General features: G+C 31.2%; 1 protein-coding gene across 5 annotated transcripts in view; it reads right to left on the reverse strand.

Annotated features, from left to right (window-relative positions):
• The window catches only part of LOC143237835 (palmitoyltransferase ZDHHC20-B-like), a 59,806-nt gene extending 47,606 nt beyond the window's left edge, over window positions 1-12,200 (reverse strand). For all 5 annotated transcript variants that reach the window (XR_013020285.1, XR_013020287.1, XR_013020286.1 and 2 more), the window contains exons 1-2: window positions 11,910-12,200; window positions 2,531-2,557 (exon numbers count right to left, since the gene is read on the reverse strand). Coding sequence is in view for 2 of the 5 variants with exons in the window: in XM_076477484.1 (XP_076333599.1) it covers window positions 2,531-2,557; window positions 11,910-12,042 (160 nt within the window). In the remaining 3 variants the exon portion in view is untranslated. The remainder of the gene's footprint in view (window positions 1-2,530; window positions 2,558-11,909) is intronic.
• Window positions 12,201-16,522: the final 4,322 nt, after the last annotated feature.

The raw sequence follows: 16,522 nt of genomic DNA on the forward strand, positions 1-16,522 counted from the left end.
TCATACACAGATGGAATGTAAATAATCAGCCCTAAATAAGCATTTCCATTATTAAACAGTGTTTACACATTGTAAATGCATTTGATACAGAAAGCCTCTCTATTTTCAAAAACTCCCTGTTGGGACCTAGAGAGAAGTGACTTCTCAGTTTAGGAATCTGACTTAACCCTTCAAACACAAGCAAAGAAGATGAAACTAGTACATGGTTAGAAAGCAAAAAAAAACAGTTAACAAAGGAAACATACTTGGTAACAGATTAAAAAAAATTATAAGACACAAACACAAAAAATTAACCTATAATGGCTAACTATTGGGCATAAATTATTAGATAGACAAATAAATAGTTTAAAAATATGTAAAACTGTTACTTAGGGTGAGACTGCTTTAATCAAGAAAGTTATAAGAAGTTAATTCATTACCCTTGATTCACTAAAAAAACAAAAGCAGATTGTCAAACAATTTGCTCATTCAACTGCAGAAATTACTAATTACAGACTAATAGCAGTTTTAAAATAAATAATACTGTTAATTATTTGAAACTAGATGACTAGTGCTATTGGCTAAGCAATTAATCAGGGGCTTCATTAAACAATTAGAAGTGTTTCTCAGGGAAAAAAAAGCCAGAAACCCTTCAACCATAAGACTTAAAAAACAAACTCTAAAGCTCAACGAACTTGAAGTAAAAAACAAAATTTAACTGCTAAAATCTGGCAGAGCAAAGATTGTCCATTAGGAAGCATTTTGCTTGAAATTAAACAAAACTTAATAGTAATGCTGTGATTACTCAGGTACCTGGAATAATAAAATCTAATAATAACCAGAAACATTAATTTTGACTAGTTGGTTATTTTTGTGACAACTGATTTAAATATAATTTTGGTTATTCAATTGTTGGAATAATCAAAAACATGAGTTTTGATAAAACGATTCAACTATAATCTAAATTAACCAGTGAGTTTGCATGACATTAATCAGTGAAATCACTATTTGTAGGTAATAAATTATAATGATTACATCACCCAGTACTACATCGGATAGAAATGTTTTATCGAAACATGGTGTGGTAAATTTATTATTCTTTATTTGTTCAAAAAAATGTTGACTGCTCAATAATTTGCTCATTTAACCATATTCATCAGAAATTACTATACAAGAACTAATAACAATCTGACAATATGTAACACTATTAAGTCATTAATCAATTTACATGGACAGTACTCCTGTTTAATGCCAACTACTCTATTTAGATAGAAAGCACTGAAAAGGAGAAAACCAAAGACTGGTTGTCATTACATGCAGCTTAAACAATGCCTAGTACTGTAAGATGTGTTTAATTCATTGATTTTTTTAGCACACTGATAGTTTTTACAGTTTGTACTGTAAATTGTAAACATTAATCATTTCAATACAGTCTTTTTAAACATCAGTCAATATTAAAATCTTCTAGTTTATAATATTTTTCATACTTGTAAAGTTGTTCAATACTTTAAAAAAAAGGTTTACTTTTAGTAGAATTGTCCTGTGAAAATTAGTAGAGAGAAACTAACAGAATTGTAGTAATAGTATTTTCAGGTTGTTACAGGTTTTCTTCTGTGTTGTTTATATGATAAATTTTCATCTACAACAGTTTAGGATTTTAAAAAATAACTTAATCCTAAAACTTGATACCTGAAGATGTCCAGCTTATTAAATAATAGGTAGTTTGAAAGTGATAAAAATCAAAAAAGAAGATTAGTGTTAGGAGAATAACTGAGTAATGATCTTGATAATTAATAAGCAGGGTGCACTAATCATTCAGTTCTGGAGAGTTATTCAGCCAGTCTGTGAATCAGTTTTTAAGGACCAAGTTCAATAATATAAAGTCAAAATCACATAAATAAAAAATATAACAAATTTAATCAATGAAATATTAAAATTGTATTCATCTTTCACAAACTTCTGAAATAGATTTGACACAAACTTTAGTTATTTTATAAATAAGAAATATATGTGGCTAATGCAATAAATGGTCATTATAAAATTAGGGAGGAAATGCATATATCAGGTAAACTATTTTTTTTTTTAAATTTCACGCAAAGCTACTCAAGGGCTATCTGCACTAGCCGTCCCTAATTTAGCAGTGTAAGACTAGAGGGAAGGCAGTTAGTCATCACCACCCACCACCAACTCTTGCATTACTCTTTTACCAACCAATAGTGGGATTGACCATCACATTATAAAGCCCCCACAGCTGAAAGGGCGAGCATGTTTGGTGTGACTGGGATTCGAACCTGTGACCCTCAGATTATGAGTTGAATGCCTTAACCCACCTGGCCATGCCAGGCCGTGAACTAGATATCGTGCATTATCCGAAATCCATGTTCCATAATAATTAAAATCATACAGGCCTAATTGCACTACTTACAGACAACAAAATGTTCCTTCAGTTACTTGCACACATTGCAGGAGTACTTTTGATACTTATCAATGTTAGTGGTTCATGTGAATAAAAAGATCGATTGTAGCAGACAAAATGAGTGAAGAAACTTACCCTTCTCTGCTATACTGTCAACTGTAACTGAAATGAAAAACATATTTCACCATCATGAATAACAAGAGAGCTGCATAGCATTCTTATATGTTAAACACAGTAAACATACTTAAAATATATCTGATTTATACACTTGGGTTTGTAATAGCTATTTATTGTTCTTAAGCATTCTATAACCCAAAAAACCTGATAAGCAACTGCAAATCTTTAGTTGCCAAAGGCCAAATGAATGAACAAAACTAAATATAGCAGAATCAAATGATATACAAGATGTAGCATAAGTAAAAACTGATTGATTTAGGTAATTTTAACAAGATTGTTATTTTATGTGGAAGTACTTAATAAACATTAATTTTCTCAAAACTTTAAATGTTGATATTAATGCTTGTGTAAAACACTTAAAAAAAGTGACAGATTCTGGTTGAAGCTAGTAGTACTAACATAACTTTCAATTATGCTAAGTGGCAGAGGATTAGTTCACATTCACATGACAGAAAAGTGTAAAGTCCTACAGAAAATACTTGCTTTCCTACTATGAATTTCAAATGTCCAAAACATACCCCTACTCTATTTACACTATTTAATAAATTATATTCTAGTATTTTGACCAATGATGCATTGTAGGTACACTTTCATACAATTATTATCAAATATTAAATTCAGTGAGTAACCAACATTTTATGCCACACAAACATGAGCTACATGTACACACAAATTAAAGTATGATATTGTACATTATGTATTGAAAACAAATTTTTCTTGAACAATTAACACCTTTCATTATATGTTTGTAATAATTACTCTAAATACATGTATTATAGATGTACAATACATTATGATTCTGCACATTTTCAATATTTTAGGATACTCTTTAGTATTGTATATTCAGTTAATTTTTAGGCCTTTTTGTGAGGAAAACCATGTGTTGATTCAGAAAAAGAGACTTTGCACATTCAAACTGCACAGGTGTTTAAAATAAAGCACTGTGATAGGAAATTGGGAAAAAAACAATTATTTAGTGTTACAAATATTTGCATTATATTAGCAGAGTTGTCAACTTTAACAAAACTATAAAACAGAATAAACTACACAACACTATTATTCAAAAGGATTGTTTTATTTATGATTTCATTTTTTAGGTTTCTACAAGATTCTCTTCAGAATTGTCATGATCCTCCTCTTCCTCCAATATTTCTGTAAACACAATCTCTGATTTCCTGAAATCCTGAAACATTTTGTCTTCATGAATGATCACAATGAATTCAATATCTTTTACTATGCTTCTTAAAACATTTTTGTAAGAGGTTTTTGCTTTTCTCAAGAATATTCAAAATTGTACTGGACATGTGGCTGAATATGGTCTTTAAAATAGGAGACAAGAAACAGTATGCAAATATATTTTTATGTGCTTACTCATGCATGTCCAAAAGAATATACACAAAATGAACAGAACTGGTTTTGGTAATCACAGTGGCATCTGTGTCTGTAATGTAACTAATAAGCAAAAACTTGTATGTACCAGCAAAGTTCTGGAAGTACGAATGATAACTCATTACATGCACATGTATTCAAAATTACTTATCACTTACTTGGCATACAAATAAGAAGGCTCTAGAACAATTATAGCATTCTGATAATTATTGTATTTTTATACTAAGAATCTTGCTGAACAGAATTAAAAAAACATACTCAGATGGTAAACATTAACAGACATTTACTGTAAAATGCATAGCAGGTATAAATATTTGAAAGTGAACTGGTAATGTACTGGAAAAAAAATTATACTTTTCTTTGGCCATTTATAATAATAAACAACAAAATGTACCAGAATAACAACTTGAATTTGAAGACCAATAAAATTGTTAAGTAATTTTATTTATGACAGTCAGGTATATTTGTGTGTAACTATCTTTTAATTTTATTATGAGCACTGTAGTTAGCCACATTTTTATAGCAGTTCCAGGGGTGCTTCCGAGGCAGTAAAAGACAATGCAGTACATGTTTAAGTAAATAACAGTTTTTTTTTAATAATGCTGACTATAACAGATATATATTTGTTAAAAGTAATTTTATGACAGATGATCCAATAGCAAGAAACACTTAACCACTTCACACCTTTCAGTTTAGTGTATCCTTCCTACTATTATAGAAGTAAACAAAAGTAATTTCATACTGTGAACTACAGTGTAGGTACAGGGGTAGAAATATTCTAAATTTTCATCAGGACACAGGTCCTGCTGAATTGTGAAACTTGCCAGACATTTGAAATTTTACCTGAAACCTCAAAATTGTCACTGGACATTACCGAAAACAAGAAATCAAGTACAGACAATTATTATATAAAACAGAATCATTTTATTTATGGCACTGAAACATTATTTCAAAGCAAGTGGCAACAAGCCTTGTATCCATGAAAAATGACACATCAATCAAACTTGTAGATTTAGTCATCCAGCACTAAGACATCAGCTGATGTAGACTCAGTATCTTTATTGTCTCTACGTGTGCGAGTTCCATGTGGACTCACAAATCGTCTGGTCCTTTTACTGTCCTTCCACCAGGATTCTACAGACTTGCACAGTAATTCTGTGCTTCCAAGATCACAGGTCTTATTCTTAGCTAATTGTATTGTCATCAAGTCATTAAGAGAATCATTTATTAGTTTGGACCACCAGTCATCCTTAATAACTGCCATCTGGGAAAATCCACGTTCTGGTTCAGCAGATGACATGGAAAGCACCTGCATGAGGCATACCAAGGCCAACACTGTTGATCCAGGGAAAGATTTACATCCTCAACAGTAATTTGACTTAACATGTGGGCCCACAATCCACTTGCACTACTAGCCAGGGACTCTTCTGATTTGGCAAGTCTTGTGGCTTTGAGCAGTGTCTCATGTAAGTCAGCTTGGCAAATATCAGCTGCAATGTTGAAACCCTTAGCTTCTAGCAGAGCACCAAAGTGGTCCAATAGTGTCTGGAGTTCATTATGGCCATAAGATGACAATGCTTCCTTGCTTTTAGGCAAGTTGCTTGGTTCAAAAATTTGAAAGGCACCAATAAAATCCTTATCAAATTCTTCAAATCTCTCATTTAGATATGTGACAATTTTACCTATGAAGATGGCAATTTCTTCAGCCATGGATTGAGCAACTGTCTCTTTTGTGGCACTTTTTGAGCTCTGGCCCTTGTCTGACCACTAATACCAATCACCTTTCCTCTAAGTAACCACTTGCCAGTTTGTTCACATGTTGTGAGCTCTTTAACAATTTTCTGGGATCTCTCAATATGATTCAGATTGCCCAGCTTCTCTTTGCAAACAGCAAGTTTGTCAGAAACAATGTTCACAGTAGCAGAATTGTCTTACATTTTGAGACTAAGAGATGTCAAAACAGGCAGAACTGCCAAGAGTATGTCCATGTACAGGATGAATTTAAGGCTTGTCAAAGTACTGTATAATCCTGCAGCTTTCTGTCCACATTCCCCTTTGTCATGCAGCTTTACTTGATACAAATGTTCTGCTAAAGCTGGCCAGTTATGAGAAACTGACTCCAGAGCACACTCTTTGTAGGCCACCTACCAGGTTCCTGTCCCTTTTGTTGGCTTTACCAGCTTCTTTGAGGCCAGCCCAGTTCTGTGGCGAATTGTTGCTGCATCAAAAGACGACATTTATAAACTCACAACTCATTTGTAGAAGTGTACTGAGTCTAAAAAAGCTTATTATGATTAAATAAATTACACAAAAAATGATGCACTTGTTTCATATTTTCCTTTAAAAATATAACAGTTCATATTTAACAGCCTAATAGTAAATTCATTCACATACATGAATATCAAGTGTTTAACTGAGTTCTGAATGTAACACAGTGACTTGAACAGAAAAGCATTTACAGGAGCTTCCACTATGAAAGGATTAAACAGTATCTTTTGTCCTCATAAAACACCTGAATTTCATCTTTTGATTTGGGTCTATTTTGCACAGGAAGAAGTTCTTTTATAATAAACACTTGTTACATAAAAGCAAAAAGCTATTTGACACAATTTTTGCATGTTAGGAGATTGATCACCATGCAGTTTAATAACTCTTTTGCATAAATGTTCAACTTTTGAGTTTTATACATGCCTCCAATAAGTCTTTGAACCAAGGCTATTCATTTTTGTTACACACAGGCATCACTTCAGTTTCAGTTTTTCCATCATCATTTGAAATTCTGGTGAGTTTATTGGTTCCATAAAAATATGCAAAATTAGTAATAGCCCCATCTGCTAAATCTTTATCAAAAACAAAAATCTCAAGTATGGAACCTAGATTATGGATGATGTTTCCATCTTGTTGTGTAAGTCTACTATCAATGATGTTCTAATGAAGTCTGTATGTGTTTACTTGTCAACTGTTTTACTTGTAAAGGAATCTGTTCCCAAACAAAAAGTTTTGCACCTTTCATACAATTATAATGTCATTTCAAAGTGCTCATTATAATTCCTGTAATTTTCCCAACCTTTCTTTAGTTCATCCAGTTCAACTGGACTCAACTAGTGGTCTCATCTGACTGAATTCTAGATATTCTTATGGAAATCCACAAACACCTTAATTTCATTATGAATATCTAACTTGTACTTAAAGATATTTTAGTGCTGTTAAAGTATGCATGTGGTGATGTAGCTGTTGCAACTGCTGTATTTATTTCACAAAAGTAAACAAAAAACAAACAAAAAATTTAACATATTGCATATTATGAATAAATCATGTTTGTAAAACATATTTACATATTGTAATATTAATAACTTTAAAAAGAACTACATTTGTGTACAGTACCTATGCCCCATGTCTGCAAAATATCTTATGTAGATATGATAAATATTAGACTTAAATTTGTAGAAGTCATACATACATTTAAAATGCCAGTACACTTCACGTTGCTTTCTGAATGTGTAGATCTCCAATGCTTTATCATTGTCATTTGTTAAATAAAAGCAAAATCTTCAAAGCAATATTTTACTTTTTGTATGTGTATTTTGTGGGACAACAAAGTGGAAGTAGATTTTTATGTATGACAAGTAATTTCTTAGCATTTTGTCCCTTCTTATGTCAAACCCTTTATCCCAGGCACCATTCTAGAAACCCTCCTCTGAACCATTTAACAATTCAATATCTTTTCTAAGGTAAAAAGCTCAAAATTGAAAACAATACTTCAAATGTGACTTAATCAGTAATCTACACAATGAAACTATAACCATTTTAGAATTGTCTTCAATATTTTTTGTAGATACAACCTAAAATCCTAGTTGCGTTACTACTAAGCCACAGCACACTGCTTGGATGGCTTAAAAGACTGATCAATCATTAAACCAAGATTCCTTTCTTTCGTGACACCGTTCAAGTTATTTCCATCTAAATTACACTTATAATTGAAGTTATGATAATTCACATGCATTAACTTGCATTTATTACAATTAAAATCAATCTGCCATTTATATGTCCAACTCACTAGATGATATAAATCTTATAAAGCAGCAGCATCCTCTTGACAGCTAACACATAAGACCTTAACATCATCAATAAATTCAAATAATTTATTGATTATTACTTTATCTGTATCAGTGATGTAAATAAAAAACAACAATGGTCCTAAAAACAAGTTCCAAGGTATCCCATTTGAAACATTAATCTAATTTCACTGTTATAATGACCCTCTACTTTCTTCCATCCAGCCATTCTTCTATTTTACTTGTATGCAACACCTATAAAGAATAAGTTTCTTTACAAGCCTTTTATGTGGAACTTTGTCAAATACTTTCTGAAAATACAAATACACCAAATCTACACCTTATCCTACTCTACACAAGCAGTGAACTTTTCAAAAATGTCAAAAGATTTGTAAGGCATGATTTTCCTTTAGTGAAACCATGTTCAATATCTAATGAAATTTAAACTTTGTTAAATACTTTTCAAATCTTTATTAGACTTTCCACAAAACTTTTCCAACAAATGATGCAAAGCTAATACACCTATAATTACTGCAACAATTTTTATTACCACCCATGAAAAAATGAGTGATATTAGCTAACTTTCAATCTTTTGTCACTGTCCACTATTTAAGGACTTGCAAAAAAAAACAGCAAAAAGTAGTTCACATATCCAAACCCTAACCTCCCTTCAAAACCCTTGGGGAAATATTAGCTGACCCAAGAGCCTTATAAATCTTTACACTTCACAACTTTTTTCTTAAGAAGCTCAGAATTAATGCAATCATCTTGTTTGACCTCATTTCCATCTATCTGTTGTTCACGATGAGGAATATTATTTCAGTATTCATTAGTAAAAACTGAAGAAACATCAGATACAAGCCATTCTTTATTATTCTTCAAGTGTCCTACCTCAATTCTAATATTGTTTACTCTTAATGTATTTAAAGAAATCTTCAGCATTCACTTTTACAATATGATAACCTTTTCATACATCATTTTTGATGTTCCGATTTCCTATTTGACCAATTTTCTTTATCTTCTACAATTTGTAAATCTCATATCATATCTGTCAGCTTAAATTTCTTAAATTTATGGTGCTTTTTTTAATTTTATCTTTTATACCCTTTGCAAACCAACCTGCTTTTTTTTACTTGCAGCCTCCTTTTCTTTCTAAAAGGAATGTGTTTATCTTTAATATTTAAAAATTTTCCACATCTGATTAGTATCTCTAAATAACTCAACTGCCTAATTCACAACAGATAATTCTCACATCCCTTCAAAATTTGGTGTTTTAAAATTTTAAAAAAAAAATATTACTCATCTCCATAGGCAGCAAAACATCAAATTTAAAGAAATAATGATCACTTGCACCTAAATGTTCCTCAATTTCTACCCTCTCAATCATTTCTGTATCACTAGGCTGATGAAACAACATTCTAATCTTTATAAGTCACAACGTATTTATATATTAGGTTATCCAGAAATACATGTCAGAATTCTCACGATGACATTTAGAAGCTCAATACTGAGTAATTTATCACTGGTGTTGTTACTTACAAGGTGTCTTACTTGTTTGCTGTTTCAACTCTACTCAGAGTAAGTTTGAAACTCCCAAAGCAGTATGAACAAAAAGGATTTTCATCCGATTTTCCTCCACAACTTGGATGAAAAGCTACCAAAACTGCATAGAACATTAATTAGGCATGGATCTGTTACTAAATGTAAAGTCTTGAAGACCACGAAGGTCCTGGAGGAAGTCATTCTTATGTGAAAACACATCAAGGGAAGCAGTTGAGACAGACCCTCACACAACAGTATGTGAACTTGCAGAAAAGCTAAACATAAGCAAATCAAGCGTTGCCAACCACATGAGTATGATTGAAAAGACAATAAAGTTGGATAAGTGGGTTCCAAATGAACTGACTGAAAATCAATAAAATTGGTGTTATGAGACCTGTCAAGGATGACACTCCAAAATGAAAGGAATAGAGAATTGAGGTTCTGCCTCATCCACCTTATTCCCCAGATCTTTTCCCTATAGATTCTCATTTTCTCAAGAGCATTTTGACAACTTTTTGAGCAATAAATGCTTTCAAAACCAGGCAACAGCAGCAGAAGTTTTCAGGGAATTTATTGACCACAGAAACTCTGATTTCTACAGCAGGGAAATAAACAGCAGAGTTATACATTGGCAAAAGTGTGTTGAAGCAAATGATGCTTACTTTGATTAAAGCATGTTCTACAACACTGGTTTATACTTTTCCAAACTTCACATTTCAAAATTGAGATTTATTTCTGGACAACCTGACATTTAAAATGCTTTTCTCATAAACAGGTTAATTTTTAGTTTTGTTCAACTTAGGTAAGTTGTTTTGATCAGCAGTTGACATTTATATCACCATTATGTTACACTAACAATTAGAAAAGAGATTAGAAATATATCTGACCCTGCATATCCTATGAGAAAGTACTGGAAATGGGATGGGGCTAAATGGTTATATCTGGTATCCTGCTAATATCTTGTTGGTATCCTATATAATTGTGTATTAAGTGATTCACTCACTAAATCTTAAATAATTTTCAGTATATATTGATAATTTGATATATACAGGGTGTTTAGAAAGTCACTGTGCACTTATTAACAGACATGTTTCAATATAGAATACAAGAGGTAATTATGAATGACAATTATAAACAATGTTGAAAGTGACCCCCATTGGCATCAATATAGGCCTGAATCCTTCTTATTTTGTTTCTAAACACCACTATCAATTGCTGGCTTCTAATAAACTAAATAAAATATGATTAGAAAACTGCACAGTGACTTTCTGAACACCCTGTATTTACATACTAGTTTTAAAACTTAATGCAAAATCTTGTGTTTTATACATTAAATATGCATTTTAGCATTCTCAATATTACTCCATTCTGTAACAATAAATTTTTTTAATATAATTTTTAGGAAGAATGGATATTTTTAAGAAAAATGGTTACTGTTAACATTTAAGCTTCTTTATATGAATGTTTACTATTTCAATTATTGAGTGAAATACATAATTTAAAGAAGTCCATCAATCTCTGTTAAGTCACCACAAAAAGTACCAAATGCATGAGGATACTGTCTTTTACTAGTTTTAGTCTTTGAAAATGACCTGGATTAGGTAGATATTAATTCTTTTTAAATAAAAAAATTGGAAGACTAAACATAACAACAAGGTTTTTCTCTCCCCCAAGGATTTTAAAGAAGGTCAAAGAACATGTATGCAAGCCTCTCCCTTTCTCTCTTTCATTTTTTGTAGGTCAACAGTCAGTTGGTAGGTGCCCAAGTATTAGATATTTGATAATGTGATTGCTGTTTTTAAAAGGTGGTTAAAAAGATTTCCTTGAAATAGAGAGTTGATACTCTTCCTTTTGTACTAGCAAAAATGCTAGTGGTAAAAATAGCTTTACACAATAATAAAGTAAAATATCATACAAAAAACTAAACAAAAGAACACTAAAGGAAGATACTGTGTCACTAAAATTTTAATTTTTTTAATGTTACTATTTTATGTGGATGATGAAAGATGTGGACTTTATGTACTTAACATTTTCTAAAAAAGAACCTTTGATAAGATACCACATGGAAGATGTTGGAGAAAGCCTAGTTAATTAGATTGTAGAATAGTTTGATGATATTGATAAAAAAGCAATAGGTTGTTCATAATGAAGTTCAGTAAAACTGGGTTCGTGTTACTATTACTGACAGTGCAGTGACTTGACCATCTGTTTTTTTACTGTTTTTAATACCTGATGCAGTATGAAATTCATAACTAAGATAAAAAAAACAGAAAACAATGCATTAAATAAAAGCATATCATAATAATTCCTCTATTTCGATTAGATACAGAATAAACCATCTTGCAACTTACGGAAACATAACTGAATCACGTAGGCGTAGTAAGACCAAGCGATAATGGCAGTAATGAAAACAACTGGAAACCACTTGAAAAGTTTAACACACAAAATACAATGTGCACATGGCTTCCCTAAATTTGGTGGCATTACTTTAGCATTAACAATATATCCCTGAGTTTCTGAAACAATTTCTATTCGCCACTTTGTTTCTACCTAAATGCTAATTTAATCAATTACTTTTAAAATTACAAAACACATAACCATACGCAAGTTAACTTTTTATGCTAGCGGCAGAGGGCAGTGGCAATGACAGTGTCATAAAATAAATAAAGACAAAATGCGAAACAATATAATTTATATATTTTATTTTAATACTTATTTATGTTTTTATAATGAAATGGGAATAAAAATTGAGCTTATATGTTACCTATAAAATGGCTACTACAGCTGTAAAGCAAGGTATAAGTTATATTGTTATAATTAATCTTTTAAGCAACAAATATTTAAAATGTATTTTTCCAACAAAGTAGTAAATACGAGGAATTGTTATTTGTGGTGGATGGTTAGCGCAAAATTACACAACGATCAAAAAGCTAGCTTACAAAAGCGAAACAGTTCGTTGTGATCCAGTGGAAACAATGTTTATAACATCTCACACCTTTTAAAATTTTTGTGTGCTACATAACTTATATTATAATTAAAACTGTGTGTGTGTATTTCGTATAGCAAAGCCACAAAGAGCTATCAGCTCAGCCCAACGAGGGGAATCGAACCCCTGATTTTAGCGTTGTAAATCCGGAGACATACCGCTGTACTAGCGGGGGGCAATTAAAACTACCCACCCAACTCACCAAATGAACAAAATGGTTTTTAAAGCAGTAGCATTCTTTACATAGTGAGTAACATCCTAAACTTTAATGTCATCAGTAAATTAAATAATCTGTTTATCATTATTTCATATACGTAATTGAAGGAAATAAAAAATGGTAAAAGTTTTAACACCGAGGCTTGAGATACCCTACTCGTAACATTAATCAGTTTGACTGATTTCAATATATAACAACTCTTTTAATTCCTCTATCAAGCTAGTTTTTTTTCCAATGGATCAACATATCCCCTACATTTACAGAGATAACTTTAACAAATCTTTTATGTGACTCCTCGTCAAATGTTTACTAAAAATCCAGAAAGACCAAATCCTCACCTTTACTCTCATTTACATCAGCAGTGATCTCTTTAAATAATTACAAAAAAGGTTAATAAGGCAAAATTTTACCATGGTAAAACTATATTGACTATCCAATAGAATTTTAAACTTTGCAACTTGACTTTAAAACAAAAAGTATTCTATAAGACTTTCACAAAATTTTGGAACAACTGATGTAAAAATAATAGGACTCTCATTAATGAAACAATTTTTATTACTTAAATTGAAAAGAGGAGTGGGTGTATATTTTATTATCACAGAGCCACATCGGATTATCTGTTTTTGTCCACAGAGGGAAAGTGAACCCTTGATTTTAGCGTTGTACATCCGTAGACTTACCGCTGTTCCAGCAGAAGATTTAAAAAGAAGATTAACATTAAATATCTAATCATCTGGTACTATTATATACGTAAAACGACTGGTATAGATAGAGAACGCACTATGTAGAGGAGCGAACAACGTTTCGACCTTCTTTGGTCATCGTCAGGTTCACAAAGAAAGAAAGAGGTAACTGACCACATGTTTGAAGGCAGTTGTGTAATTGAGTGTAGGAATGTAGAGAGCATGCTTAGATGTTGGATTATATTTATTAATATAGGTATAAAAATGTTCCTTTGTATTGGTTTATTTTGGGTTGAGTTGTTGTATAATTAAGGCTTCTTTAATTTTGCGCTTGTTTATGTTTGTTTCTTTATTTAGTATTTGGGTGTTTTCTATGGTTATCTTTTGTTTATTTGATTTGCAGTGTTCGAAAACGTGTCAAGGTGACTTTTGGGGTTCTTTGAATCTGGTTCCATTTTTCTACTTGTTTCTCCAATATAGAAGTTGTGGCAGTTATCATAATGTGTTTTATAAATAACGTTGGTCTTGTGTTTGTCAGTGTAGTTTTTACATAGTAAAGACCTTAGTTTTGTGCTTGGTTTTTGAACACATTTGGTCTTAACTGGAATGTCATATTTTGTTACTAGTTTTTTTTTGTTTTTTCCAAATGTTGGTTATTTTTCTGCTGATGTCAGGAATATATGGTATGCAGCAGTATATGGTTTTATGATTTTTAAATTCGTGGGATATATTTACTTTTGTTGGTTGATTTTGCTTTTTGTCTAGGTGTGTGCGAATAATGTTTTATACGGTTTGTGGATGAAATTTGTTGATGTTGAAGAAGTATTGTTTTATTTTGTCTAATTCATCGTTAATTTTACCTGGTGAGCATAGTTTTACTGCTGTGCTTATTTGGTTTCTTAGTATGTTGAGTTTTTGTTTTGTTTCATGTGCTGAGTCCCAGGAAATATATAGTTCAGTATGGGTGCTTTCTCTACCCATACCAGCAGTTTTTTTTTCATATACAAATCCTAGCTTATAGAGTATTATGGCAATTGCTTAGTACATATAAATAAAGGTTGAGAAGGCGAGAAGAAATGTTAACTTTTATTATTTCTTTCTTTTCTTATATTCATAACCAGGTAGCAGTGAAATCCAAACACATAGTTATGATATCTTTATATATTTCAATTTCATCAATATTTGTCTTACTTTTCATGGTTTATTTTTATAAATAAAACTCATATCAAATACATATATTCTAAAATTGATTCACTACTTCACTCACTTAAATATTGATATATTTCCTAATTTTTATTGAAGCCCATTGAACCACTATCATCTTTCCATATTTCAATTTTATAAGACGTACTTCTCTGTCTAAAAAGGCTAACGAAAAACAGAAGAGTTTGCCCATGAATAAGGTTTTCATTCATTTCTCGGAAACCAAAAAAGAACATTTCTCTAACTTCCCTGATGGCCCTTCACGGTCAATATCATATTTGTTCATAGTGATCTAAAGAGTTCTACTAAGAGTTATATTATATAATATAAACCGTTATGTGGCAAAAATATATGAATTTGCCCCATACAACTGTCAAACCGCTGGACCGATTGTCACCAAACCTGGTATGTACTCATGGAGTTATACGGTGATCGGCTTTTGGATCTGAACATCCTATATCACTACAGGGAGACATGTATCTGCACTGTTTGTTGAATAAGTGCGTCACCAAGTTCTAAATAGTGCTAGTAGTACTTACCTAATTAAAGACATTGATTAAATGCAATATATTATGAGGGTCTTAACACAATTTAAAAATCTTTGAATTGTAAAATATTCTAATATCGGTTAAACTTAAGCCTATAAAATATCAATTACATTTCCATGAAATAACTGGAACGTGGAATTTGAAACAATAATGTTTTTTTAATGAAAATCTCTGGAATTATAATATATAACAAAATTTATTCATGACTTAATAACACCCGAACGTATGTTTTTAATGAAACGATGAGCGTCTAATAAAACCTTTAGTAAATGATATGAATAATACAGGGAAGCAAATTGAATGAAGAAAGTATTGTTGTTTGATTACAAGGGTGACTTGACAAACAAAAACAAGTTAAAATTACACTTACAGAGTTCCAGAAATACTATAGTTTTCAAGTTTTTTCATCGTAGTGTACTCATCATAAAAATGATTAATTAAACTCCCTAAGAAAATACATTCAGCTCAAAAGATTCTCTTGGTGCACAGTCAGTGTTGACCATAAAAGTAACAGTATTAAAAAGTGCTCAAACCAGTATTAAAACTCGTGTTGAGGGACTTCCAGTATAAAAAAAGACAAAATTTCTTTTTCTTACGTTTTCAAAATAATCGGCATCCAATGTAATGAAAAGGACGAATTCATTTAGAATTATTTTTATTTTCTAAAGCATTCCTGTGAAAAGGATTGGGCAATAAAAAGTATTAAAATCGAGAAAAGCAACTGGAAAAAGAACACATGATACATGGTCAATTTTGATCACCAATCCAGTGACCATGAAGGAGGTTTAAACCAGTGGTGAGAAACAGCTCCAATGTTTTAAATAAGCTTTGGTATCAAGAGAGGTGTAGATAAGTTACTCTCAAAGCCATTTGCTACATCTGTAGACAAGGTTATTTGATTGGATAAAACCAAAATAGAAATAATGATTGAAAGTAAAGGTGCATCTGTTAAAAATAAATAGGAACTAGTAAAGCAAATTAGAGCACAAAGTGGCAAACGTCAATAGCAGTAGTCAATGTGATGCCTTCTATTTAAATGATTAATATAAGTTTTTATATCTGGTAGGACACTTTTTGTGACAATACTTATATTTTTAGCTAATATTGTAACTTTAAAAATAAATTCATTTTAATAAGTACAACTGAAATATACACGATTTATTAATGTGTGGTTTTACACTTTGCTTCATCTTTTTTATTACAACAAAAAAGTTTTGACAAAAATAGAAAATTGCAACTTCTATCATTATCACACTAATTAATAATATGCAATAGTTAAGTCAGTGGTGATGTCAATAAGTTAACAATTTGCATTTTTAAATACCCT

Source organism: Tachypleus tridentatus, chromosome 13 (genome assembly GCF_004210375.1).
Source record: "Tachypleus tridentatus isolate NWPU-2018 chromosome 13, ASM421037v1, whole genome shotgun sequence".
Lineage (NCBI taxonomy): Eukaryota > Metazoa > Arthropoda > Merostomata > Xiphosura > Limulidae > Tachypleus > Tachypleus tridentatus.